The following is a 27,720-nucleotide window of genomic DNA, read 5'->3' on the forward strand; positions in this document are numbered from 1 at the left end:
CTGCAGCAAAATAACTGGTGTGAAAAAACCTTTGGGGCTAATTACAGAGGGAGAGGTTGTGAAGATTGGGTATATTGAATCAACATGCACCTTCAGCATGGGGAACTAGGGCCTTTCATGCAGGGACATCTCGCCACAGTCACCTCTGCCAACGGCTTTGGGGCTTCCTTTTGATTATTAGGGTTGCCAGGCCCCTTCTCCTCCATCGGGAGATTTTGGGGATGGGGATCTCACGTGCACGGCCACAAGCAACGCTATCCCGTCACTTCCAGATTACTTCCAGAAGCACCGCAGCACAATGGGACAATTTACTACTCAAACCCCCAGTTGAGTGGTAAATCGTCCTGTCATGCTGCAGCTTTCCGGAAGTAAACTGGAAGTGACGGGATCGTGTTGCTTGCGGCCGCACGTGCGTGTGATCCTTGGTGTCAGCTAGCAGATGGATTGGCGGGCAATTGTCCACCATTTCAAGCCACCTGACAACCCTATTGACTATGCATCCATCTGAGGTCGCCTTGCTCTCCCTGCACGTTTTGCCCATGTTTTCTGGATGCTGTTTCAGAATCTGGAAAACGTGGCAAAACAAGCAGGGAGAGCAAGGCAACCCCTGACAGGCGGAAAAGGCATGCATAATCAAAAGAAAGCTACGAAGCAGTCAGAGGGGGTGACCACAGGGAAACATCCCTGCATAAAAGGCCTAGGTTGAAACCTGTTCTGATCACTTCTTTCAGAGACCCACCAAAATGGACACAGCAGCTGTATGCAACAATCAGCAACGGTTGTACCAACACACTGTGCTGGTAAATGCCACAATTGATCCTGATGAACATGCATCATTGAAACTGGGTTTAGAGATTGGGAATGGGGTTCATATGTATGAATTCTACTTATCTCACACTGTTTTGGCATTTTCTGTGGACACCCCATCAACACAGGTTAAAATGAAATTGGCCACAATCTAAAAACTCATAGTGTTCTAAGTCCTAAGTTTAGCAGTTTTCCTCGGTTCCTGGTAACCTGGGTTGGCAACTTGTATACATTACACCCAACCAGGCACAAAGGAGTGGAATAAATTCACACAAGAGATGGGAGGGTTAGGCAAACGTGACACAGTGGCTTGTTCTTGATCCCTAAACTTGAGTTTCATTAAGTGGGAATCAGACCTTTGAGGTATTTCCTGTTCCCTGCTACCATAAGTGGGGAAGCTGTTATCAGAAATATCCACAGACTTCTGCAAAACCTCAGGTGCTACTTGTATAGCAGATGCAGTAGCTGATAAGTTTACCAATATGACATGTTGCATTTGTACTTTAATAAAACAGTTTCCTCTGTTCAGCTTTTCCCCTGTGCTTTTGTTCCTAAATATAACTTGGGAAAGTCTGTGCAAACGTTCTGCATCTGTAGCCAGACACAGCATGAACACTTACCTCCACAGCTATGGTACCGGAAGGATTAGAGAATGCTTCTAGTTGCCTTTTAAAGAGCTCGATCACAGCATCATAAACCAACTTATATTGCTCCTGAAAAATGAAATCACATAGGGAAATTTGTCAGTTTTGCCTAGTCATCTCTGTACTTTAGAGACCTAGGTTGTCCAGCATAGCAAAGGTCATTTTCTGGTAGGGAACTACGGGAAAGAAGTTGCATTTTCCAAACTCAAGGTTGGGGAAGTCAATTTAATAAGCAGATGTGATTTCATGCTGAGCTTTGGCAATGGAGAAGAGGAAATTGAAGTTCCTGTACTCCTCGGTTTCCTGGACAGGAACTTGTTTATGAATAAAGCAGTATAAGGAGAAATCTGAGTTCAAGATTAATCCATGAATTTAAGGCAACTCTGGCATGTTTGAGATAGAATATTGTCTAGTAACAATCATCACCTGAAGCACAGCATACCTCCTTACCAGGTAGTTTGTTTGGCACATACCCTCTAAGTGCATTTCCCATAAAGTACTTCGGCATCTTGAACTCTGACCCACATTTTCCCCCTAGCACCTTCAATGTTTGCTCCTTTGATGTTTCCTAGGATGCTTCTGGTGTGAAAAGGGATCTGGAACATCATTACTGCCTCATAAGAGGATTTTGAGCCACTCAGTGCCTACGTAGGATAAGCAAGAATTCTAAAACTCTCAGTTAGGATACCAACAATAAGAATTTTCGGAGCATACCTGAGTTTGCACTATTAAAGGCCTCTGGGTACGCATTTCTTGAATCAGGCTAAAAATGCTGAAGTTCATTGGGAGAATCTTAGGAGAGGTAAAAACAAAAACAAAAAAAAGTTGCTGATGAGGAATTCATAGTCCAGACACAGTCATTCACTCCCTACTGGCACTACATCCCCCTTCTATTGATATATTTGAGTTCCTAAAAAAAAAGGTAAAGGTCCCCTGTGCAAGCACCGGATCATTCCTGACCCATGGGGTGACACCACATCCCGACGTTTCCAAGGCAGACTTTGTTTGCGGGGTAGTTTGCCAGTGCCTTCCCCAGTCATCTTCCCTTTACCCCCAGCAAGCTGGGTACTCATTTGAGTTCTTACAAGAAGCTTAACTGATTAATCATCCCACCCTCTTACATAGGCAACTCTGATAAAAGTTTTCCCTTCTTTAGCAGTCATATTGAAGACAGCACATTTTTCTCAGTATGGAAATTAAGCCAACACCAATAGCTGATTCATTGCCATGGCCCACATGGGAAGACTGAACGGTTTGTTCATCAGAAGTTTCATAAGGAAACACTCACCTCATCTTTTACCAAGGTCCAAGTATAGTCAATGGCACAGATGACACCTGTTCTTCCACAGCCAGCACTAAAAGATAAAGGAATAGTTGAGAGAGGGCAACAACAGCTATTATTTATTTCATTTATTTATTTTATTTATTTACTTCATTATTTCATATTTGTCTCTCTTTTCTCAACCATGTGAAAAGAATAAATCTCAACCTTCCCTGAAAATTCTTAGTGGCATTGGTTAACAAGAGACAGCCAAATTTGCCCCTTAATCTCAATTCTCTCCTTGACCATCATTAAACTGTATTTCTCTCAGCCAGAACTATATTGTGCTGTAAACCCTGAATAAAATAAAATAGAAACCAGTCAACCACAAAGCATAAGTCATAACACAATATTGTCTTATGATTGCCGAGAGTTGTTCACATTTCACAATGGCCTGCACTGTCAAGCAAACGTAGCTGCAATCTGAGTGCTTTCAATGTTTGCCTGCAAACACCAAGACATTTCTGCTGATTTGACCAGTTTACTTACTTACCCTCTTTTCCCATTTCTAACACTTCCCCCCACACACATTGGATTGCTTCTGATATACTTCAGAGATCCCTTATTTGGAGGGACATCTCGTATTTGACATACTGTTGCTTAAAATGGCTGCAGCAAAGACTTGGGAGCCTATTCTGACCCACGGTAAAATTTAAAAAAATTATGATAGTAATAGAACCCACACAGCAATATCAATGCCCACACTCACAGAGTCCTTAGCAATTATAGCACCAGCCTCCAATCATGAAGGTGCCCCTAATGACTCCCTATTCTGCCCCTTTGCACAGCCATAGCCAGCTCAGACTTAATCCTACACTGACATAACTTGGTATTCCAACACCATCATGGCCCCATCTACCATAACTTGGAGCTATGGCATTAATAGTTAATTCTGACCCTATTGTTGTCTGCCAGGCATAACCTCAAGGATAGGATTGCATTACTTGTTAGAATACTGGAGAAAAACTAAGCAGCCAGCAGCACACAATTTTTACATTGCTATTTGGATTATGTCTATTTGATCGCAAAAGCTGACAAAATATATCGTTTTGATTAAGAAAACATCATGTCAGAAACCAATGAAAACAGATAGTACAGTGTTAAAAAAGAAGCCCTGCAGGATTTCCCTTCACAGTGGGAGATGCCTCAGTCATCTGACCTGTCCATGAACCTTAGGATTTCCCCATAAAGAACACTGATGCAACACTATGCAATACGCTGCACAATTCTGCCGACTGCCCCCCAAAATACGGAATCATGTTGCACTTGGAGCGGTCAACCATGTTTGATTATTGATTTCCTTAACCTTAGCATTCTGCTTCAGTGCTGCTGGGAAAAATGAAAAATCCCTATTATAGCTCAAACCTTGTATGTGCACATAATAAATTAAGTTAGTACAGAGCACAGTAGATCCCAGGGCCATAATATTCTGCTGTCTGAGCTCTTGTATCGGCTTCCTGTGGTTTTCAGGGTACAATTTAAAGTATTTATTTCACCAATAAGTTTTGTACCATCATCAAGTCTAAAATCGACCAAATATCTTTTACTAATAGCATCACTTAAGAGCAATGTTGAAAAAGTATCCATAGGCTATGGCACATTAAAAAAAATTAAAAACCCTTTGCATCTGTTTCTGACCTTACCCCATCACTGTAGTGTATCTCTTCCTCAAATATAGCAAACCCAGAATTAGCCAGTAATGTGAAACTCCATTTATTATTTTTTTACTAACAAACATTTGTTTACTAGCATACATTTTTGTTGCCAATTACCGTATATTTAATATTGTTATACAGGAGTCTTTAATCTTATAAACAAATAAACCAATTTACATGTTCCATATCCAGAGGAGATAGAATTAAGCTATAACAGCATTCTGTATTGCCAGTAGAGCATAGTATTTCTGATGGAGAGGTCATGGAGAAATGTGCAAATACATACTGGGGATGGTATGTGTGCGAACGAGTGAGTAAGTGACCCAGTGCATGTGTGAGGGTCCTGGGAACAGAATACAGCAAAGAGACAGAGAAAATAACCACGACATAGGGCTGCGTCCCACAGAAGGATTTCCATCAGTTTTGCTGACAGAAGGATTTCCATCAATTGAGTGCAAATTTCTTGCTTTCTTCCACCCACTGCAGCCCAAAATGCCCCCTGATGTTCACATGGGCTACCTGTTCCTCAAGAGCAGCATTTTAGATGCAACAGGAGATGGAAGGTGATAAAGTTGCACAGATGATGGAAATCCTTTCATCAGGAAAAACACTCTGTGGGATTTATCCTTGGAGTCAGCAAACAGGGAACATGAAATTAATAGAATATGGATAGATAAAAGACAGTTCAAAAAGCTGATTCCAAATTATCACCTTGAGTTCATATGTATTTATTCGAAATGTATTGGGGGGCAGCAGAGAAAATGTCTGATGTCCCGTCTTTGTTGGTATGGCCATAGCGTCCAGCCCAGAACCCCCAGGCCTAGTGGGGCCATCAACTCACCCTGTAAGGGTCCATGCACAAGCCAGCGAATCAGTGACAACTGGCCCATTAAGAATTAGCCAGTCAATGACAACTGTCTGTCAAAGGGCCAGCTATCTAACAATCAGCTGTCTGGAATCTCCATCCCAGGGGTGGAGAAGGGGAACAGCAGGAGAGAGATTGCTATTGGTCCCTCATGGGTTTAGCCACACCCCCATAGGAATTCTAGGTAGAGGGAGGCTGCTGGGCATGCCTCAGTCCTGGTTAGAACCTTTAAAAGGTTTGAGGAAGGACAGAACAGTTCCGGTTCCCAGCTCAGAAAGGAACAGAGCTAGGGGAGGAAGTGGAATATGGTGGTGTTCAACCCCCATCCCTCTCTGTCTGAGGTCCATGGAAGGTGCTTCAGCCAAACTGGATCCTGGTGCATGATGGCTGTGGCCTGGGACACAACAACATGGCGGAGAATGCAGGTACTTGCAGCTCACCATTGATTGGCCCTTCCCCACCACACCTGCCTAGCAGGATGAGTTGACCAGACAGGACTACTGCTATTTTTATACCAGTCATGTGGGGGACCACAAGGACTTCAATGTGTGAATTGTTTACTTTGACTAGAGCAGCACTCCAAGCCCTAAGATGGAAAAGGTTCTTTCCCAACACCTGCTAAGTGAAATCTTTCAGTTGAAGAAGACAGGGATTGAATCTAGGATCTTCAGAATGCAAAACACTATACCACTGAGCTAGTATGGTCCCTCCCTCATACTCTCTCTGAGGCAGTGACCCAGAGAGAGCACACACTTCTCCATTGCCAGCTTAGTAGCCTCACCTGCAATGGATACAGATAGGTGCATCACTAGTGTTTGCTTGGTAGGAATGAATCTCCCATATGAGCTGGAGAATGGGATCAATAGAGGAGGGTACATCATGGTCTGGCCAATTTCTGTAATGAAAGTGGTAGACAGTTCTGATTTCCTGTAAATAACACAAAAAGGGAGGAAACTTAAGTTCAATTAACATGGCTGTAAATTATCTTAACGTCACCCAAGGTGATGGGAGGGGATCTACAAACCCACAGCAAATAAAAGGCAACACAAAACTGAATAAAAATGTAAGGAGAACTGATCAAACAACACACACACACACACACACATCGTACCAATTCCTTTCCCTGTAATACAGTGGGTTGGATCCCAACTAAACTTTCCGCTAGGCTGACACCCTCCAACCTCGAAACTCTCATTCTCTCCAACAGCAGAAAAGCTGTCAGTACAGGAGTGGGACTGTTCTGGTAAGTCCTTGAAGGTCTCATTCCCATACCTCTTTCTCTGCCTCAGTTTCTCCAGGTTGGTAACCCTAGCCTCAAGAGAACTAAGAGTTCCCTGAGAGCCAAGAGCTCCATGCATCGAACACCCTCCCCATGATTTCCACCCAGTGGGTAGATAATCATACATATGGCACTCCCTACAAAACACTGGATAGCCCCTGCTTCCCTGCTGGCTTTCTTCCTTCGTAACTGGTTAGTTGTTTAAAAGTATTTTAGAGTGAATGCAGTAGATGTGCTGGGAAGGGACACTGGCAATGCATACTTTCCCTACATTGGTGATTCAGCATTTTGACTGAGATGCACACAGCAAATCCATCCCGTGTCCTCGTTGCTTGGACCATTCCACACTTACATTATCACTGAGGTTCACTTTCAGAGTGCGAATTGTATATTCGTTCCTCTTTTCTTCAGCCTCCTACAGGAGAAACAAACCAGGATGACATTTTCTGCAGATGAACAACAATTGTTTCCATAAACCATGACACAGAGTATGCTTACAAAACAGGAAAGACAAAATGGATGTACTCACACAGAAAACAGTGAATGGGCCCCACTGAATAGGGGACTCATTCACCTCCACCCAGTATTTCTCACATTTTTTCTGTTGAGAAAAGTAGAAGTATATGGTTATATAACTTCCCCAGGGTGACATCTGCTACTCAGAAACAGCTTCATACCTGGAGATACTCAACTGCTTTTTCCCAAGGGACAGTGTAGTGGCTCTCAGAGGCAACATTTTAAAAGTTACTTAAAAAGAAGGAACCTACAGCAGTTCTACAGTAGCATTGATGCCCAATCTCTCCTGTCCCTGAAGACTTGTTGTGGACAGCTAGTACAACTTTGAGCCAAGCTACGCAATATTTGGGGATCTGTGATAGGATCTTCCATTTCCCATTTTAACACTTAGTCCCATTTCTCACTTGAGAATGGCATCTTCACCCCAGCAATAAGTGGCTCCAAATCTTAGATGTGATGCTCAACATCCCCTCTGTAGATATGATGGGACCTTCCCTCCCAGCTTCCTATTGAAGCAGAACATGCTGATTATGGACCTAACTATCTGGTAGATTTTCCTCATGTCCTCCCTTGTTCCACCCTGAGACCATTGATCAGACATGCCCAGCAGTTTTCATACTCAGAACTCAATTCTCAGGACCTAGTTTGGGACTAAGGTGATGGAGGCTTTCTCCCAAACTGTTTTACCAGCCTGAAATGGCCTTCTGGAGCTGATATTTGCCCCACTGGGGAAATCTATGTGTAGCCATCAGTACACGCAAGTGTCTCCAACAAGGCAAATAGTGGCTCCCTGGGGCCATTGTAGGTCAGGATAACAGCATATGGGGGACACAAAAATTTCTCCTCCCCCATGCCTAAAATTTGAGGTCTGAGCACAGAAGTCACAAAGCATGTCTTGCAGCAGATCTGAGGGGAATGCAAGGAAAATGCAACATATGATTAGGCTAAAATGCATGCAATGGGAGTCCTAGAAACACTGAAAAGGGCAAAGAGGGAACAAAAGCCCATGCTAAGTAAAACCAGGTTAAGGCTCGTTTTTGATAGAGCCGGAGAAACGAGTCAAGATTTGGACAATACCCAGCATGTTAAACCCATCTAACTCTCAAGGCAAGCCACAACATCCCAGAAATTTCTCTCTTGATAAAACATAAAAGATCCTTGTAAAATGTTTGCCTATAGCCTCATAAAATCCAAAATCATTGTCTCCTGAACTTGTATCCAGACCTGTACTCTTCTCACAATTCATTTCATTTTCATTCTCTATAATCCCAATATCAACATAGGACGTAGAAACAGAGTTGGAAGGGACCCCAAGGGTCATCTAGTCCAACTCCCCACACACAATGCAGGAAATTCACAGCTACCCCCCCCCCCACTCCCCCAGTGACCCTGTTGTATGCCCAGAGGAAGGGGGGAAACTCTCCAGGATCCCTGGACCAATCTGGCCTGCAAGAAAATTCCTTCCTGACCCAGAAGTGGCAATCAGCATTGCCCTGGGCATATAAGAAAGGGCCACAAGAGCCCAGTATGTGTGCTGTGTACAGAGGCAAGATCCTCAAGAAGCCAGGTTTCAGATTGTGAATAGTCAGGTATAGCTTCAGGTAAAAGTGCGTATTGTGAATGGATGCAAATACACCTTGAAAGTTCTGTTAAGGGCTTTGATAATTAAGAAGGAAATGGTGGTGGTTAATGCAGACTGGATTGTCCTGATACCACAAAGGTATCCTGTCCTTTGACACTGTGCTCACCTTCCCCATTTCAAATTCCATGCACGCCATTATCACAACCTGCAGGAAGAAAAAAGAAGACACATCTGAGGGTCATTCTACACATAGAAAGCAGGCCAATTTCTGATAATGGCCTTATCCTACAACTCCACTACGCAAAGTTTGAAGCCTTCCTCCAACTTAAGAACTCTTCCTCTAACTTGTGGTTCTTCTTCCAATGGAATTGCTACTTAAGTTCAAGAAAGAAGTCTTAGGTCAGAGAAACTTCTCCAGCCTATAGTAGGATACTACCTGATATCATTAGTTAAAAGGGGAACTAGACGTAGGTGTCAGTTGCAGAAAGTTGTTTTGAGCAAGAAGGCTCAGGGTTCTGTATAAAAATGCAACCTTCTGCAACCAAAAAAGATCAAATCCTAGAAGCAGAATAAACTATGCAAATTAAATTTTCTAAAAGTTTCTAGTTTATTTGAGCTTTAACATTTGAGGGAGGAAGAGGTTGGTGGGTTTTTGTTTGTTTGTACAGATTTAGTGGGGCTGGGACATAGACTGGGCTGATGTTCCCAACTGTTACTGATGATTTGCCCCTTCCCCTGTTACCAAACCTTTGTACCTGCCATTAGTCTATGGCCATTTATTCATAGAAGGTTTTGCATTGGATTTGCCACTCTTTAGATGCATTTTTTCCCCCATCCATATTCTCAAAACTCAACAATAAGCCCCCCATGCAGAGTTTTGAGAATTCAGAAGGGGAAAAAGTGCATCTAGAGAGTGACAAATCCAATGCAAAACCTTCCATGAATAAATGGCCTATGATAAAAGAGATCTAAAGCATTACTAGGGAAGATTTAAGCACAGTAGCTATTTTATCATTGTTCATGTACATGAAAGCCCATGATGGCCAGTCTAGAAAACTGACAGGAACAATGGCAACAGTAACTTTCAGACAGGAAAAGGTATGTGGTGTTGCTGGTCACAGTAATAGGATGAGGGTTGGCCAGTTTTGTTTTATTTTCTCTCTCTTCTCTCTCTGTTTGCTTTCAGATGTCAAAAAGTATGCACAGTGAGTTTTGAGGTTACATGCTGAACTCTGCAGCTAAATTCCAGACCACACAGCACAGATGTCCTTCTGGCTGAAGGCCTGTCCCTTCTATTGTCAGAAGCAAAAGTCCACTCACGTTTGCTAGATGCTGTCAACCATTGTGCTCTAAACTGATCTTTCACTGTGCCAGCAAACCAAGGCTACACCCTTATAATACAGTTGCTAAAGAATGTCCTGAAAACCACCAGTGTGACATAGACAGTTTATAGACTGGATGTAGATGTTATTCAGCTAATATAGTACTTGAACTTTCGGGGGGGAGGGGGTAAAGTGGATACTGAAATACACGTGCCTCCCCTCGATAACTATACGGACTATCACAAAAGGCTCAATTCTGGGCGCTGATATTGACCTTTAAAGCTCTGTATGGCTTGGGACCAACATATCTTAAGGACCACCTCCTCCCATATGAACTTACCCATACACACCAATCATCTTCAGAAGTCCTGCTTCAGTTGCCCCTGCTATCTGAAGCTAGACAGATGGCGACCCAAGAAAGGGCTTTCTTGGTTGTGGCACCAAAACTTTGGAAGTCACTCCCCAGGGAGATTCATCTGATCCTCTATTGGTGTCTTCCGCCAGCAGGTGAAGACTTTCTCTTTCTTCTGGCATGCTCCCAATAATGGTTACTAACCCTTCTTCTAGTGTTGTTTTAGTGTTTTTAATCTATACGTCTAATTCCCAAATGTGGCCCCCCCATCGGCAGATACTTAAATGTGTGGATCAGGGCCACACCTCACACAGATGTTTCTGCAGACTTGGGAGACCGTCCAGGTCTGCAGAAAAATCTGACATAAGAAGTATTGGAGGGTTTGAATCCCCCCAGATAAGAAAACCTTTTGAAATTATGGTGGCCGCAGCTGTAGGGATCTCCTCTGGGCCTGGCCACTGTGATGACAGGCTTTAGGTACATGGGGGGGGGGGGGCATGGGATCCCCACACAAGTCTTGCAGGCATCGCACTTGTTGTTTTACAATTTTAACTGTATTTTTAATTACTCCAGTGTTTTACTGTTTTTTAAATGCTTCACCACCTTGCAGACCTGATTGGATGGAAAGGCAGTATAAAAATATTTTTCTTGCAACTTTGGGGAGGAGGGGAACCCCTTTAAACATCAAACTGTCAGCGTAAATAGTAGAAAGTATGGATCTTACCTGGACTTTATATTCCCAAATCATCCGCCATAAGTCAAGAACAGTTGTGGAAAGCGGACCCTGGGTAGCTATATATGTCCTTGGCTCATATACACCCTAAAAAAATTAACATATTAATACATTTATGTTTGCATGTCACAATTTAAAAGTCCAATCCATTGTAGGGTATTTTGCATTTTGTTTTGATTATCGCAAGACAGGATGAACATCGCATTCATTTCAGCAGGATTGCTAGAAGAGGTTATGCAGCACGGAAATTGAGAGTGAAGAGGGTTTTCCTAGAACAGTCTTATGACCCAAGATTTGAAAACCCTGAAATTGCTAAGGATTGATATATTTACAGCTTTCTCTTCACACCTGCTACCCTGTGAGCAGAGAAGCACTTTGTCAATTATATCCTTTGTATCCCCAAGTAAATAAGTAAGTATTTATTACGGTCTTAGGCCAGAATGATATTATATAAATAGATTTAAAAGTATTGTCGAAGGCTTTCACGGTCAGAGTTCATTGGTTCTTGTAGGTTATCCGGGCTGTGTAACCGTGGTCTTGGAATTTTCTTTCCTGACGTTTCGCCTTGTCATCCGTAAATCAAACCTTCAGTTAGGTCACAAGGTCTACCGGAAACCAACTCACACAGATCGCTACTTACACAAAAACTCCAACCACCACCCCCGACAGAAAAGAGGAATAATCAAAACATTAATGGACCGTGCAAGACGGATCTGTGAACCACAGTTTCTCAAGGAAGAAACTAATCGTCTAAATCACGCACTGCTAGCAAACGGCTACTCCAAGAATGAAATCAGAAGGGCCATTAAACCAAACAAAAATCAGAAAACTCAAGAAAAACAGTCTCCCATAGGAAAGGTATTCTTGCCATTTATTAAAGGAGTCACTGATAGGATGGAGAAACTTTTGAAAAAACATAACCTACAAACAGTGTTTAAACCCACCAAGAAAATACAACAAATGCTACGATCAGCAAAAGACAAAAGAGACCCCCTCACCTCTGCAGGAGTATATCGTATACCTTGCAGCTGTGGAGAAGTTTACATCGGGACCACAAAACGCAGCATACAAACAAGGATAAAAGAACATGAAAGATACTGCAGACTTGGCCAACCTGAGAAATCAGCAGTGGCTGAACATGGACTGACACAAACAGGACACAGGGTCTTATTCCAAGACACTGAAAGACTGGACAATTCTACCAACTATTTTGTCAGATTGCACAGAGAAGCCATTGAAATTCATAAACATCAGCACAACTTTAACAGAAAAGAGGAGAGTTTAAGAATGAATAAGGCTTGGCTTCCTGCCCTGAAAAACCTCCAGACAAAGACAACATTCAACAATAGCCATACAGATTAGTTTTGGATTACACCATTAACAGATCACTTCAGGATATAATGGTTCCATATTAACATACCATACCCTCATTAGCACATTATCTTGATACTTACAGGACAATACTTTTGCAGGACAATACTCAGCTCAAACCCAACCCCTTTCTGACTATATATTACTCTTCCTACACCCTTGACACTGAGAGACACTGTCCTTCAGTGTTACTACTCTGAAGATGCCTGCCACAGTTGCTGGCGAAACGTCAGGAAAGAAAATTCCAAGACCACGGTTACACAGCCCGGATAACCTACAAGAACCAAAGATTTAAAAGTGTTACACAGGTTGTAAATATAAATATCATGTCTTCAATCAATCTTCATATGACTGATGATCATTCGTCATCAGTAAAATATAAAGTAAAATAATACTAAAACTGATGAAAATAAGTAAAAAGATATACAATATTAGCTGCTTATGATCCTTCTTGAACCTGTGTAGACCAAGATTTCCTGCTCTTTAAAACCAGCCAGCCAAATTTTGCCACCTTAAAAGTCATCTCCTGATTTTTATCTGATAGTATACTATAAAGGCAAAAGATTCTATTCTTCCCTGTAGAGCCCTTCATTACAGGAACAATCAAAGCATCCCGGATATGTTTGTAGATTTTAGAGTAAAAAACATGTTCTAAAGATTCAACATGCCCCTCTTTACTATCCCCAAGTAAACATGACTATAGTTACAGATTAGTTTATGCAACTATTTTTTCACTCTGCACAGCCAATTAGCTCAACGTGTTTTTAGCCCATGAGAGTAATCTCATACAGACAACAGAAGCCCCATGCATGAATTACCACCTGGATAAAATTGGCATTGATGTAATTGGAGTCTTTATTTGATGTGATCAGAGATAGCTTCACTCGGCTGTGGTCATCTGAAGTAAACAGAAAAAAAAAAGAACAACCGTTAGCTGCTTCAGAGAATGGTCTCTAGAGAATTTGGTTCAAATCAGCATTTCCTGTGGCAGATGTTCCAGAAGATGTTACCCTTGCATGCTTTCATCTACAGCAAGTTGTAATGAAAAAACATTCTTTGTAGTTACTTGAGTGGGGGCATATTGCTGTGGCAGAACGGGCCACTCCCCATAATATTTTCTGGCCTTAAAAAAAAAAATCAAAGTGACCAGCCGCACAACTTGTGTGCTAAATATATTGTTACTCTGCACAAGGGTTTTCAGCTCTGCTCATCTTTTGCTTATTTCTTCTATGCATTTTGGAAGGGGACTGGGATTATTAGTGTGGGAGTTCAGCTTCCTCTGTGCTGTTCCAGTGAGGGTTAACAATAGGGTTGCCAACCTCCAGGTACTAGCTGGAGATCTCCTGATATTACAACTGATCTCCAGCCAATAGAGAAGCTCACCTGGAAAAAATGGACACTTTGGCAATTGGACTCTATGGCATTGAAGTCCCTTCCCTCCCCAAACCCCACCCTCCTCAGGCTCCACCCCAAAAACCTCCTGCTAGTGGCGAAGAGGCACATGGCAATCCTAGTTAACAAAGGCTGTTTTAATGCTTGCTTGTATTGGAGCAGAAGAATATGTCTGTCTGGGTATATGTGCCACTTTGCATATTCCTTATCCTTCACAGGCCCAATTCCAAAAGTCTTTTTCATTTCCTCTCATATACCAATCTATCCCCAACCAAGCCTAATTTTCACCTCTCCCCTACCGAATAATACAGTTGATTTTGTAGTTTAAATTGAACCTTGTTTATGCTGTTTATTAAATTTGGCTTGGGTTTAAAGATGCACAATGCAAATGGAAGGCACTTTTGCTCACCCACAGCCTGGGTCATCTTGCTTACTTAATTTTATTAGAATCATTAGGGTTGCCCATCTCCAGGTACTAGCTTGATATCTCCTGCTATTACAACTGATCTCCAGCAGGAGAAAACGGACGCTTTGGCAATTGGACCCTATGGCATTGAAGTCCCTCCCCTCCCCAAACCCCACCCTCCTCAGGCTCTGCCCCAAAAACCTCCCGCCAGTGGCAAAGAGGGGCCTGGCAACCCTAAGAATCATAGATCACCCAGCAGCCCAGGTCATCAGATTCCCTCAGGCCTACCAGCCTAACATTGCACTCCATTCTGGAGCCTTCTTCCCCATGCTGTTTTCCCCAACCAGGAACCGACCCAGGGAGCTGTGATTTGTTCCCCTGGGGAAACTTGTATGCAGTACATGTACGTTTTCCCAGTGGGACAAACAGCAGCTCCCAGTGGCAGTTTCAGCTTGGCAAGTCTTAAATCCCCTCTCCTTTACTTAATTGTTTCCTTCCTTTCTCCCCATTGGGGACCCAAAGCAGCTTACATCATTCTCTTCTTCTCCATTTTATCCTAACAACAACCCAGTGAGGTAGGTTGGGCTGAGAGTGTGTGGTTGGCCCAAGGTCACTCAGGAGTCTTCCATGGCAGAGTGGAAATCTGAACCCAGGTTTCCCAGATCCTAGTTCGATACTTTAACCACTACACCAGACTGTTGCCCTGTACACCACAGCCCAATTGCTTGAGAACTGAACAATGAAGATAGCATCCAGCTGCCCTCCACACACTGAAAGAGAGTGAACTGGTTGGAGGAGGAGGAATATGGTGCTACAGAACCTCTCCTCTTCAGATTCTGAGATCACTGGGGGCCACAATGATGGGAGATGTGGGGAGAAAGACTAACAAAAGGGTGGGACCCCAATGTCACCACAGGGGGCAGAGGAAGTGATAGCCCTCCCTGTGTGCCATAACATCTTTCCCCCACATAGTTGTTTTTATAGTGCTGAAAATTTTTTCAGGAAGTCCATTAAGGGATTCTTCAAGGTCACATCTCATTTGGCCTTTTCAAAATTGTGTATTTAAATTTGTATTACTGTGTACAACAGTTCTGATCCCAATGTATCAATATCTAGGTGAGATCTTGGAATGTGGCCCGAGTCACTACTTTGTGTGTGTGTGCACATCATTTTGTATGTGTATACATACAAAATACATGGCCATACTCCAGTTGCTCATTCTACACTAACACATCGGCTGGAAAGATCAAGCAACACAGTAGTAAATTTCTAACGTACATGGCAAGATATCTTTGTAGCGGTTCTTGCTGATGTTTTCTGGCCTCTCAGCTGTAGCTGTTGGGTAGATTTTGTCTGCTCTGTAGGCTACTGATTGCCTTTTCAGTTTCTGCGATTGAATCATGAAAAAGATGTTATAGAGAACATGTTAACAATGTCATAGGACTGCAACTATAATTATTTCCTGGCTGGCCTCTCTTGAGACAACCACAGCGAGAACAGAACAGCCGTCATTTGCAGTGGGAGGCTTGGGGGGCGGGGGGAGTGGAAAGTTTGTGTGCCGAGCTGAAACCATGCTTAACTCAGGCACATGCATTTCTGATGTGGCTTCTTAGAACATTACCCTTGCGTAAGAACTTCTGAAGCCATTGCACAGGTGTGGTGTGGTGGAATCACAGACACAGATGGAAAATATGAAAATCCTTCACCCATTGACAATACAAAAAGAACTGAAGAGCATCTAACGGCTGCTGTGTTTTTGCCAGCCTCCAGTTCCCCAATAATACTCCTGCTTCTGAAGACCAAAGTAAATAGGACAGAGACATTCATAAATATTTATTCACATGACCTCAAATTCACATGGAAAGTAAGGGATTGTGGAGGTCTTTCCAGAAAACAAAGAGCATGGATTAGGAGAGCTAAACTCTGCCCCCTCACTGAGCTCCATTGCTTGAAGCATTTCTTCCAGCACTCCTAGTTGCTGGAGCTAGGAGGGAGACAAGGTTAAATTAATCTAATCTGCACACTCCATTTTCTGCACACCTCGTCTGTCTGTCTGTCTGTCTGTCTGTCTATCTATCCATCCATCTATCCATCCATCCATCCATCCAGGTACATCTATACACATACACGTCTGATTTGGCCACAAATCAATTTGAATCCCAAAGCAACCAAGATATGACCAAACCCTGTGGATTAATCTAAAATGACAGAAATATTCATAAATTTTGCGACCATTACAAAATCTTGTGGTTGACAAAGTGTTTTATTATTGTCTCAGGTTCCCAGTTCCTGACAATGGTCACAGAAAAGTAGGTAGACTACTAGTGTCAGTCTCTAGCCAAGACAGAGTCTCAGGTAATCTTATTTATGGCAACGACTTGTCTTCTGCCCCACCGCTTTCCACCATGTTGCCTTCCAGCAATCCAATCATTCCAAAACAGTTAAAATGTGATACCAAGACATTGGTCAACTGTAATTTCAGGGTAGTTTTACATGTTACAACAAAGTAGATGAAAGAGCCCTTCCAACTTGTAAAAAGGTATTTATGGAAGCAAAATGTGTAAGCTCCTTATCCAAGAATACCTTGAAAGTCTCACTAGTACAAGTCCCTTTCTGGGTGTTACATTAGAAAAAGCACAACTAACATGTGCTTGCCTTCCTCTTATACATTCTCACCATTAATTCCAGAGATTATTACAAGTGGGAACCCACTAGGGGCAGCTCAAGGCCTTTTACCACTTGTAGCAGCCATTGCCCCCAGCCTCTTGGCCAATGCTCCATCCCCCCAGCTTTGCTGCCTCTCTGTTTCCCCTGCCTCACTGGTGCCCTCCTTCTCACCCAGGAGCCAGAGAAGCTATCACTTCTCACTTCTTTGGTCACCCAAACTTCTCTAAAGCCAGTACAGCAGCAAGCAAGACTTGCCACTCTGGTTTTAGAGAAGTTCTGGAGAGGAGATTAGGAGAATCAGCTCCTTTGGTCCCTGAGCCTGGGAGAAGACAGAGGTAGGGACAATGGTGCAGGTGGCAGGGAGATTGCCACCTCACAAAATCCACTTCACCCCACTTCATGGATGAGTTAGCCATGGGACTCACAACAAAATGTTGTGGGATGTCAAACGTAGAAAAGGGCCCTCTACCACAGAATTCATCTCAATACATCAGTAATTGGAACTGCACTCTATCTGTGAACTGGAACCTGACTACAAGTTTGTAGGTGGCAAAAAAGGAACGGTGCCCAGGGATGAGTCATCAAACCCCAGCTACAGAATACTTCAATGCTTACAGGTGGAAATGGCTCTGACCAGAGTAAGACAAAAGGTTTACTATCTAATGCCTCTGCTAGAATGTCACACCTAAATGGACAGAGACTGGGAAAGCCAACAGGCTAGACAGTATTTCTTCCTCTTGAGGCAGGCCAATCAGGGCTAACCCAGAGGGTCAGACCCCCCCAATGAATGACTGTAAACGCTCAGGACATAAGCAAGAAGCTCTCTTGCCTCTTCTTCTATACAAAAACCATGAAGGATTAAGCCTTTACCTAGTGACTTAATCTTGACCCCATGTTGAGGGACAATGGGAGATGTTCCAACTCTGAGAACTAAAGTAATGATGGATTTTTAAATGCTACAACTCCGAGATTTACCAGCCTATCCTAGTACGGTAGCATCATTACGGTAAGTACAGAGTTTAGAGGGTTGCGTGTTTTCAACATTTCCTTATATCTTTGCGCAGCCTGAAGCTTTTTCAGATCATGTATACTTCTTTAAATTGTTTTAAAAACTTTTGTTATATTTGAATACCCAAAGCCTGATATTTGTACATGTACCATGCCTACTCGATCCCACTTTCAAGAGATCGGTAAGAGGAGGGATATCTCTTGAGTGCAATAGCTTGAAAGTGCGATGGATTTACCCCACAGTAACTAGTACAAGCGAAGTGGAAGAGGCAGCAACCAGGGGAAGTCTTTAAACAGCAACCCAGAGACAGACTGCTAGATATACAAATCCATCTAGCAGGAGATACTGCCAGAAAGAAGTAACAGAAAGTGGCAGCAGTGCCAGGCAGTTACCTGGGACGGCTGTGGGGCGTTTCTAATCTCCTGGAACTCAAGGGACTGGGGCTTGCGAGGCTGTTCCTTCTCATCACGCAACTGCTATGCATGCTTAAATCGCATTCAGCTTAGCTTACTTGCAGGTAAGAATGCCTAAAATGGCAGCCCACAATCTCCCTGCCCCAATACCGGTCCTATAGGGAAAATGCCTGTATATTAAATAAGATTCAGTGTTTGACTCTCTCTCATTCCATATAAAACTCACTGTTGTGTATGTATATAGTTGGGGAGTGAGCAAGGGAGACTTAGGAGCTTGAGTTCTGCACGAAGGATCCTAAACCCTGCTCACCCTATTGGTCAAGCAAACGGACCCTATTGGCTCTAAGCCAACATATATCATTGGTCACCTGGAGGTTATGTCCCCCTATCACGGACCAAGGGGGGAGTGGCAGCAGGCGGCCAAGGGGGCATATAAACAGGGGTTGCTCATTGTGTAACCAGTTCTGTGCTGAAATCAAATAAATGCTGTGTTGTTGAACTCCGTCTCTGATCTCGTGAATCCTTCCCACGCGGACTTAACACTCACAAATAGACCTGTTGTGTTTGGATTTTTATAATCCATCCATTTCATATTACAGAAACAATAATATCTATGTGAACACAGTCTTTCAAGTTTTATTTCTGTTCCAAAATTATACACATTTTCCCCATTCATGAAATTAATCATAGTTCCATCATTGCCCAACCATTTCTTAGTAATAGCTGTTAAGTTACTCATTACTACCACATTTCACATCTTCCTGCTCCATTCCTTTACATTGTTCAACACCCCGTGCTTCTTTCTATATACAGTCTTGCAAATCATTTAACCATGTTACCCATAGTATTTGCATTAGCCCATCTCCACACCTAATTCATGACTTTTAAAACCTCTTTCTTAGATAAAAAATCTTTGTCTACTTTCATTTGAATTTTAAAAATACTTGAAAGTAATTACATTCCTTTTCATTCAATTGTCTTTTGCTTTATTAGCAAATACAGGTTTGTATCCAAATAGATCTGATTGCAGACCAGAACTCATGGAGCAAGACTTTCCTGCTTCTTCCTGCTGCAGCCCATTGGGATCCCCCTCAGATGGGGCTCTATTTACAGTTCTTTGGAGCTAACCCCTATATTTATAGCCACTATGAAAATAATTGTTTCAGCTTTCAACTGGTTTTTGGAAGCTTGGGTTACAAATTAGCCTTTAAACCTTGTCCTCTTTGCCTTAGTGAAATAAGCGCATCCACCAGAGAATGCAGAATGATGGGTTTTCAGTCGGCTAGAAAGACCCCATGAATCAGAAGATCATTACAAGGCTGTTCAGTGCCTTATGAGAACCACTAAAACTCACTGCTAGAAGAGACCAAAAAGTCACCTGGCCCAACTCCCTCACAGAGGCAGAAGTAGGGTTGCCTATTTATTCTAGGTAAGCATGGATTAATACAGTTGTTTGATGGCAAGTCCGAATTTTACTTGTGTTATTTAATTGGTGTTACTGCAAAATGTATATATTTTTTGTTAATTTCACAGCTGATGGTCAATGGACAACATGCTTATTCCCAATTGGATTTAAAAGCATTATAGTTGCCTTCAAGTTGTTTTGGAGCTGAAGAAAGCCTTCTGAAACGTGCACCAACGACTAGCCACACGTTTCCCACCTCTCCCACTTTTTGGACCTTGCTTTGGTTTATGGACTACTGAACTTTTATTTCTCCCGGGCGGGAGCCTCCCGACCTGGGCGTTTCATTTTTTGGTTCTTTGTTCCTCGCTATCTATGGGCATTGTTTTGTTACTCTGTAACTGTTGCTATGATGTATATAACGTTTATGTTTCTTGGTTACTGGCATGAGGTTAATGCCTTTATACCATTATAATTTATTTGTTAAATTCCAGTGTGGTTCATTTCTTTTGAGCCCCCGTGCCGCCATTTCCTCCAGTTACATTAACTCTGGCACAGGTGTTTTCACTTATTGTATCCTAACTAACTATGGCTCAACCGCTTCCTACCTTTAGTTACTCTACCTCCGACAGAGATAGCATATTTAAATTATTACCCAAGTCTAAGAACAAACCATCTACTATTTCTAATACCAAAGACTTTTCCATAGTTACTAATCTTTACAAGAAAAGCATACGCTGTGAGGCACATGCTTTGAACTTGTCGCAGTATATACAACTTGATATCATTCCTCGTGGACTGCACATCCAAAAAGCTCTGGCTTTATATCAATCTGACAAGGAATTTGGGGATAAGTGGGTTGCTATCCTCAATAAATGTTCGATTGATTTGATGACCCTTATTATAGAACATTTCTTGATCGTCAGGGATCCTGTAAAAGAACAAGCTGAAACCGCTCATGAAGAATTTAAAGCTACAGTACCCAATGACGTGTTTAATTCTCAAATTGAAACTTTGGAGAAGGAACTTGCTGCATATTCCTCCAACATAGACAACTATAAGAACAAAAAGTTTGTTAGAGATCAGGAGGATTATGCTCAGGATCACGTTTATTTTTGGCTTGGCCAAGGGATCCGGCACCCACATAGATTCCCAGGCAGACCTCCTCAGGGCAACTTTTCTGACTCTTCGGCTGAACGCGGCGCTTCCAGCCTTGGATCTTATGGCTCCTCCTATTCCCTGAGACCGTGACACACGGATTTTCACAGGGACCCTAAACCACGGGGACGACAGAAGAAAAAAACCTGATCTTTAATCTGTCATCCTGGAACTTAACACCACAGGAACAATAGGTACTTGAATTGGGCATTGGTTTCATGCCTTCTCCCCGTTATTCTCGTTTTCAAAGCAGAGTTGACCTTTTTAAGTTGTTCAGGCTTTTCCCTCTTCCCAAACATTCAGCACACTAACCATACCAGATGATATCCAAGAGACCAATGATGAGGAAAGAGAACATCAGCTCTTCCAACCACTGGTTTGGGTTCTGAGATCTCTTAACTTCATGTAAATATAGCTGTGCCTATTCTCCAAAACAAATCAATGCCTCCCCTAAAAATAGGATAGGGGTCTATTTAAAAAAATGGAGCATGAAGTTGCTGCAACTCTGGGGTCTGAAGCATTTTTCTCCCAGCCAGATTCTAATAATGGCAGCTAGCCTAGATAAGAGAAAAATGTTTCAACCCCGCCACCAGCACCACAATATAACGCACAAAAGGGGGAAAACTTTAGTGACTCTTACTTGTGTGCCAAATGTTTGTTTAAATGTCGATTCCCCCTGAATCACCTGCTTGTGAATTCTTCTCTATTTTGCCAGAATTCTAATTGCCTCTGAAACTGGGATGCTTTCTTTCGTCTTTCTGAAGTTTGACAGGAAAGATCTCATATATAATGAATGTGATCTGAAAGAATATCACCCTAATTAGGTGACAAACAAAAAAGTTACAACTAATAATGTGTTTCTGTTGAATCCAGTGAAAACAAAAGAGGATTAAAGGATCCAAAGATGTGAAATATCTAGGTAACTAAACAGATAGAAAAGATTCTTAGGTCTCCCAAGGAGGATAACCGGACCAAGCTAGATTTTGATGACAATTTCCCTGGAATTTCAAAGTTACATTTAACATTTGATGGAAATGGAGGAACTAGCACTCTGCTTCCTGAAGTCCCAAAATTCAAAGAGTGTGAAAACAAGTCTCAAACTAACCAAATACATCCTAACAAATAGGTTGAGATTTCACATGACGAATCATATGGAAGAAACTGATGATGAGCACCTGAGTGGAAAAAAGAAGAGATGTTCTCTGCTAGTATAAAAGCTTGAGTATAAAATCACGAAGGAAATGCAGAAATTGTTGAACACTATCCCCAGAGGTTTCCAACACAACGAACTTTGAAACTCTTTGTTAAATAACGGGCCTTAAGATGATAACATTTATGAATGGAGATCTTTTATCCTTGGTTCCCTGGGTTCTGTATAGGAAAGTGGTGTGTTTTTCTCCTGGATATTGTGCTTCCATCTGATCATCCATTTAAACCACTAAAGGTTAATTTCTGCAACAGTCCCTCACTCCCATCTTGAGAGGTCTCCCCGTGAGGAAGTAGACAATAATCAGGAGAACTGGGAATCATATAAATGAGATGCATTGGAATTAACTGGACATAAAAAGAGGTAGCCCCTGTCTTTAATGGACTTGTGCCAAAGATCAATCATCTTTGCTCTGTGCAGAGAATGCCTACATGATATAGAAATCCTACCTTCACCTCAGTCTCTGAAAAATTATTTACAATATCAGTAAGATGAATTCTAAACCTTTAAATGGTAGCAATTGTTTACATCAGAATATCAATCTTTGTGATGGATCCTTTGAGTGTTATTTTGGACATGTATATGATAATAGTAACAAAGCCTGCAACTTAAAAAAAAAGATTCTTAAGTGTGAGGATGTGTCACTGGCAACAAAGATCAAGAAAATTCATGCCATCGTATTCCCTGTTGCTATGTATGGGTGTGAAAGTTGGACAATGAAGAAAGCTGACAGGAAGAAAGTTGATTAATTTGAAATGTGGTGTTGGAGGAGAGTTTTACTGATACTGTGGAACACCAAAAAGAAAAATAAGCGGATTCTAGATCAAATCAAGCCCGAACTCTTCCTAGAAGCTAAAATTACTAAACTGTGGCTATCATACTTCGGTATTTTGAGAAGACAGGTGTCACTGGAAAAGACAATAATGCTAGTAAAAATTGAAGGCAGCAGAAAAAGAGGAAGACCCAACATGAGATTGATTAAATCAAGGAAACTACGGTCCTCAGTTTGCAAGACCTGTACAATGCTGTTAATGATAGGAAGTTTTGGAAGTCTTTAATTCATAGGGTTGCCATAAGTCATAAGCAATTTAACACACACACACAAAATGTGTAACAATTGTAAAAAAGAAAAATTAAAACTATGACCCAAACCAAACTCAAAATGACCCAGATAAAGTCTGTGTGCATACCTAATATAAATTATAGTATGATAAATAATGAAGAAAATATTCAATATGCCCTAACCTAACCCATTTTAAAAAAGGAATTCATAGCTAGTTTGTCCGGCTTCCCTTTCCAAATGCATAGTTTCAAACTGAAAAGCTAAGAAAGACGTCTGTAGTTTATTATACCTAAGATCTGGGTCAAAAGTTTCCAAAATTGTGAGGAGATCAAGTGTTCCCATTATAATTGCCCCACATGCTGAAGTAACGCTAAAAATACACCCAAAAGACCAACTGACCCACAGTGAAGCTGTTTGAAAATTTGACTTGTCATACTTTCCTAGCATGAGAGAAGAACTGCCTAAACTGTTCCTGCCTCTCTCCAAATAGAATCCATTCATTCAGAATTCAATGCCCTGCTCAGTTCAGAATTTGTTGGGTCAGTGCTTGAGGGAATATTTCACTAACCTCCACACCTGTCACCATTTCTCAGCCACACTCTGCTAATCAGGAGAAAGGGAGAAGGGGTCATCAGCGGCTTGGGCCTTGGCAGCCAAGGCCTTTGTTCCTTTGTCACTAAAACAACAGGCTTCTCCACTGATACTGCCAGGCCTCAAAAAGGAACATATATAGCTGCATCATTCTCTGAGCATGGTAGAAGGCATTGCCTTGACAGAATAGCCCACAGTTTGCTGCATACATCTGGGTTTCAGGTATAGTTTTCAGACAGAATAGAGCTCCTCCAACATCTCTTTCCAGAAGTTAGCCACAGCTCATTCCTTAACATGAACCTGTGGAAACTTAGAAATCAGCTTTGTGATTAACTAAGCTGATTTTACCATGGCTATGTGAATGGGCTCTTGGAAAATGCCTATCTGCTGCATTCTCAATAATATTTCATTCCTTTCCATTGTACAATGTAGAGATGTCTGAATAGAGATGGCTAATCTGGTAGTAAATGAGAAGGTGATGGTTTGAACATCTGTCTTCACCCAAATTCATATGTGCATTTTGCTGTATGACTGGCATCTGGAAGACCACCATAAGGATGCAGCCTTGTGGGGGAAATTAGTTGTGTGAAGGAACTGCCCATACAATTTCTTTTTAACTAAATAATTACAAAGCATCTCCCTCTTTAACATGAAACCCTAGCTGGAGGCAGAGTTTGGGAGATTGTTGGTGCTTCCAAATAAAAATAATTCTACTCTAGTGCTAAACCTCATCCATGGCAGTTACACATCATGACTTTCCCCATGTATTAACACAACAAATTGGCTCTTTGGTATCGTCAAGAAACACATCACCTCTCTGCTTGTGCTGGAAAGGAAGAGAGAAGTTGCATATGCAAAAATAAGCCCTACAAGAGCTTCTTCCCCACATCAGATCTGTCAGAGTAGGTGCTGACCCCCCCCCCCCCAATTGCCAGTTTGGCAGAGCAAACACAGATCCCTTTCCAGTGCTCATTCATAGCAGTGGGATCAGAGTTTCTGCTTCATGATTCATTCAGCTCCAGCCAAAACTCACATATTCCACTAGTTCAGTGCTTTGTGGAGCCATGGCAGGGTGTGGGCTGCCCAATGTGCTTACCTATCAGGGGCTGATACCCTGCATCCTTCACCAAGAGCCCCTCTCCTGGCCTCATGGCATGGGGGTTTTCTGTTGGCCTTCAGTGGAGTGGTTTGTATTTTGTGTGTGTTTGTGCATGTGTGTGTGAAAATGACACCACCACACCCTATGCTATCAGGTACTGTAAGTCACATAGGTACAGGTAAGTCACATAGGCTCTCTCCTCTGAATTATCACTTATATCCAGGTAAAGGTAATGGCAAAAGAGCAAGCAGAGGCTGGATTCTACACCATCATTTACCGTTGTCAAAACCCACATCACATCTCTAAACCAGTGGAGACAACAATGCTAGTTCACATCTGAAACCTTGATGCTACAATTTCATTTGAAGGTTAAAAGTAAAGGAGTACAAGGGGACAAAACAGCACTGTGAAAGTTGGGGAAAATATGGAGATGTAGTTATTTAGGGTGTTTGGAGTCTTAGAAATAAATGAGTTAGCCAAAAGTATTAACACCAGAAAAAAGTAGAAATGTGGAAAGATCCAGTGATTTACAAACTCTGCTTCACTACCGATTGCTTGCAGCCCTGCCTGTCTTGAAAGGTTCTTCTCTGGAATAGATCTCTGAGCATTTTCACAAGAAAATAATGTTGTTTTTTTTCACTTGTGAATGACACATTTCTGAGTATTGTTAATGTGAAATAAAAGGCAGAATAAAGCCATGCTTTACCTGAACATACCTTCTTACCAATGTAGATGTTTCATCTTAATTACAATCATACAATTTTAAAAAAAGTTAAAGTAACTTGTCATGACAGCTTTAAAAAACTGCCTTCTCTTGAGGTGTAAAGATACCACAATACTAGTGAGTGAGGGGAAAGTATTTAGCATTCAATACGCAATGTATGAAATTGATTTCTAAACACTTTGGCCAAAACTCTCTGGCACTGTATCCAAAAACTTTAGTAGGAATTCAGAAGCAAACCATTTCGCAACAAAACCAGCACTCTATTTCCATCAACAAGCCTGCATGAGAACAAACAGGAAGGACAGTAAAGACACCTACAAACCAGACAATTAAAAACGTTTCCCTCCTTCAGTGTGAAATCTAGCTAATTATGTATTACAATTGCTAATTGTGCTAGAAAGTTGCGTTGTCACATTAAGACCCACAGTAACTGGGACTTAACAATATGTGACATTTCCTACAATAAGCTGGATGTCTTCTCCCCTTACCACAGCTTCAGACCCTGAAGTGGTGCAGCTGATTACTTACCAAAAATTCATTTGTGAATTCCTCTCTGTTGAGTTTTTGGCTCTTGACTCTTTCCAAGTTTTGCATGAGAATTTCTCTTTGATCCATGCTGTCAAACCGTGAGAGGCTGAACTGCCAGAGATGAAGATGGACATGACAAACATATGCTGCAATGGAAACCACCAGCACAGAGGGTTCCTGTTGAAGGTTGTGGTTTAGTTACTTCATCACAAGACCTAAAGGAAATTAGTATGTGTGTAGAAGTCACAGCGGGGGAAATTAAAAGTACCTTTCCACCCTGGGCCCTAGTGCCTCCTTTTTCAGCATGAAACAATACTTTTTTTTTTTCTCAAAGGGGGGGAGCAAACAATTTGTTTGCATCGATCTCGCTGAACTCACTGCTGAGTTTTCTCCAGGAACAATTCTCACCAGGCAATTCTCTAGAGCAATTTCCACTTGATGAGCAGGAAGATCCTATCAGAATCATCACCAGAAAAGTTATGTCAGGTCCCCGATTTAGACAACTAATCGGACCAGTGTCCATTCCTAGTGCTGCCTTCATTCATCGGTTTGAAGTTTGAATTTTAATGAATGATTTTTTCCACTTTTAGGAGCATTGTCTCTTTTTGAGAACGAAAAGCTGATGAAACTGCCCTGGTAGGCAGTGAAAACGTTTGGGACATCCAGACCGTGTTCCATTCCTCTCTTCGTTCCTACACTCTGCTTCAACCTGAAGTGAAAGGAAAGTGAAAATTATGGACATTATTCATGATAATTATGCATCTTTCATCTACCTTGCAAGCATTGCTGCCTCATAGAATATTGTAGCGTCTTGTACAGCTGTTGCGTGTCTCTTTGACTTGTTGTAGTATTTCGTTGTATATAGCTTTAAGTTTCATTTTGTCACTTTATTGTTGTCTAGCACTTTTGCACTTATCCACTGCTAAGAATATAGCTTTCATAGGTCCCCGATTTAGGCAACTAATGGGACCAGTGTCCATTTCTAGTGCTGCCTTCATTCATCGGTTTGAAGTTTGAACTACCTCTGTGTAGATAAGCAATATTCTCAGAGGAAGAGCTTTCATTCATCCTTCTGAGAACTGACAATTTCTAAAATGCAGAAGTCACGCCTTAGACCTCAGCTTTGCCAGAAAACTCTAAAATATTCAAACCCTTTCACACGGCCTCGGGTGAACTTTGGGAAGCTGCATCAAGACCAGACATTTTTTTTTGTTTTGAATGTTAAACTTACACAGGGGTCAATGAGTAAGAGGCTAGCCAGTTCCTGGTATGCATGCTATTTGAATGACTATGCTGTGATCATCCACATACCCCTCCAAAAGCTCTTGATTCAGTTGCTGGTTTTTTTTTGGAAAACTAACTCAAAACCAGAATTCTAATTGCCTTTCTTGCTTGATTCATGCACTTGGAGTACAGGAAATACATAGCTTCTCAGTCTCTCTGCAAAAGAGGAACATTGCCCTCCAGCTGTTTCTTGGCTGACACATCTTAATGTGATTTCCCATATGTTAAGAAACTCAGACTAGAATCTGAAGGCAAACTCTGTTGCCCCAAATTGGCTTCCACAATGATGGGGAAGAAATTTAATACAAGTAAATAACAGCATGACAATGC

General features: G+C 41.9%; 1 protein-coding gene across 1 annotated transcript in view; it reads right to left on the reverse strand.

Annotated features, from left to right (window-relative positions):
• The window catches only part of PTPN22 (protein tyrosine phosphatase non-receptor type 22), a 40,861-nt gene extending 14,607 nt beyond the window's left edge, over positions 1 to 26,254 (reverse strand). Inside the window, exons 1-11 of the mRNA XM_056867533.1 lie at positions 26,107 to 26,254; positions 15,524 to 15,632; positions 13,269 to 13,345; positions 11,068 to 11,163; positions 8,836 to 8,874; positions 7,101 to 7,172; positions 6,924 to 6,986; positions 6,074 to 6,219; positions 2,740 to 2,806; positions 2,166 to 2,243; positions 1,428 to 1,520 (exon numbers count right to left, since the gene is read on the reverse strand). Coding sequence (XP_056723511.1) covers positions 1,428 to 1,520; positions 2,166 to 2,243; positions 2,740 to 2,806; positions 6,074 to 6,219; positions 6,924 to 6,986; positions 7,101 to 7,172; positions 8,836 to 8,874; positions 11,068 to 11,163; positions 13,269 to 13,345; positions 15,524 to 15,632; positions 26,107 to 26,193 — 927 coding nt within the window. The 5' untranslated portion in view covers positions 26,194 to 26,254. The remainder of the gene's footprint in view (positions 1 to 1,427; positions 1,521 to 2,165; positions 2,244 to 2,739; positions 2,807 to 6,073; positions 6,220 to 6,923; positions 6,987 to 7,100; positions 7,173 to 8,835; positions 8,875 to 11,067; positions 11,164 to 13,268; positions 13,346 to 15,523; positions 15,633 to 26,106) is intronic.
• Positions 26,255 to 27,720: the final 1,466 nt, after the last annotated feature.

This window comes from Euleptes europaea, chromosome 2 (genome assembly GCF_029931775.1).
Source record: "Euleptes europaea isolate rEulEur1 chromosome 2, rEulEur1.hap1, whole genome shotgun sequence".
NCBI classification, from domain to species: Eukaryota; Metazoa; Chordata; class Lepidosauria; order Squamata; family Sphaerodactylidae; genus Euleptes; species Euleptes europaea.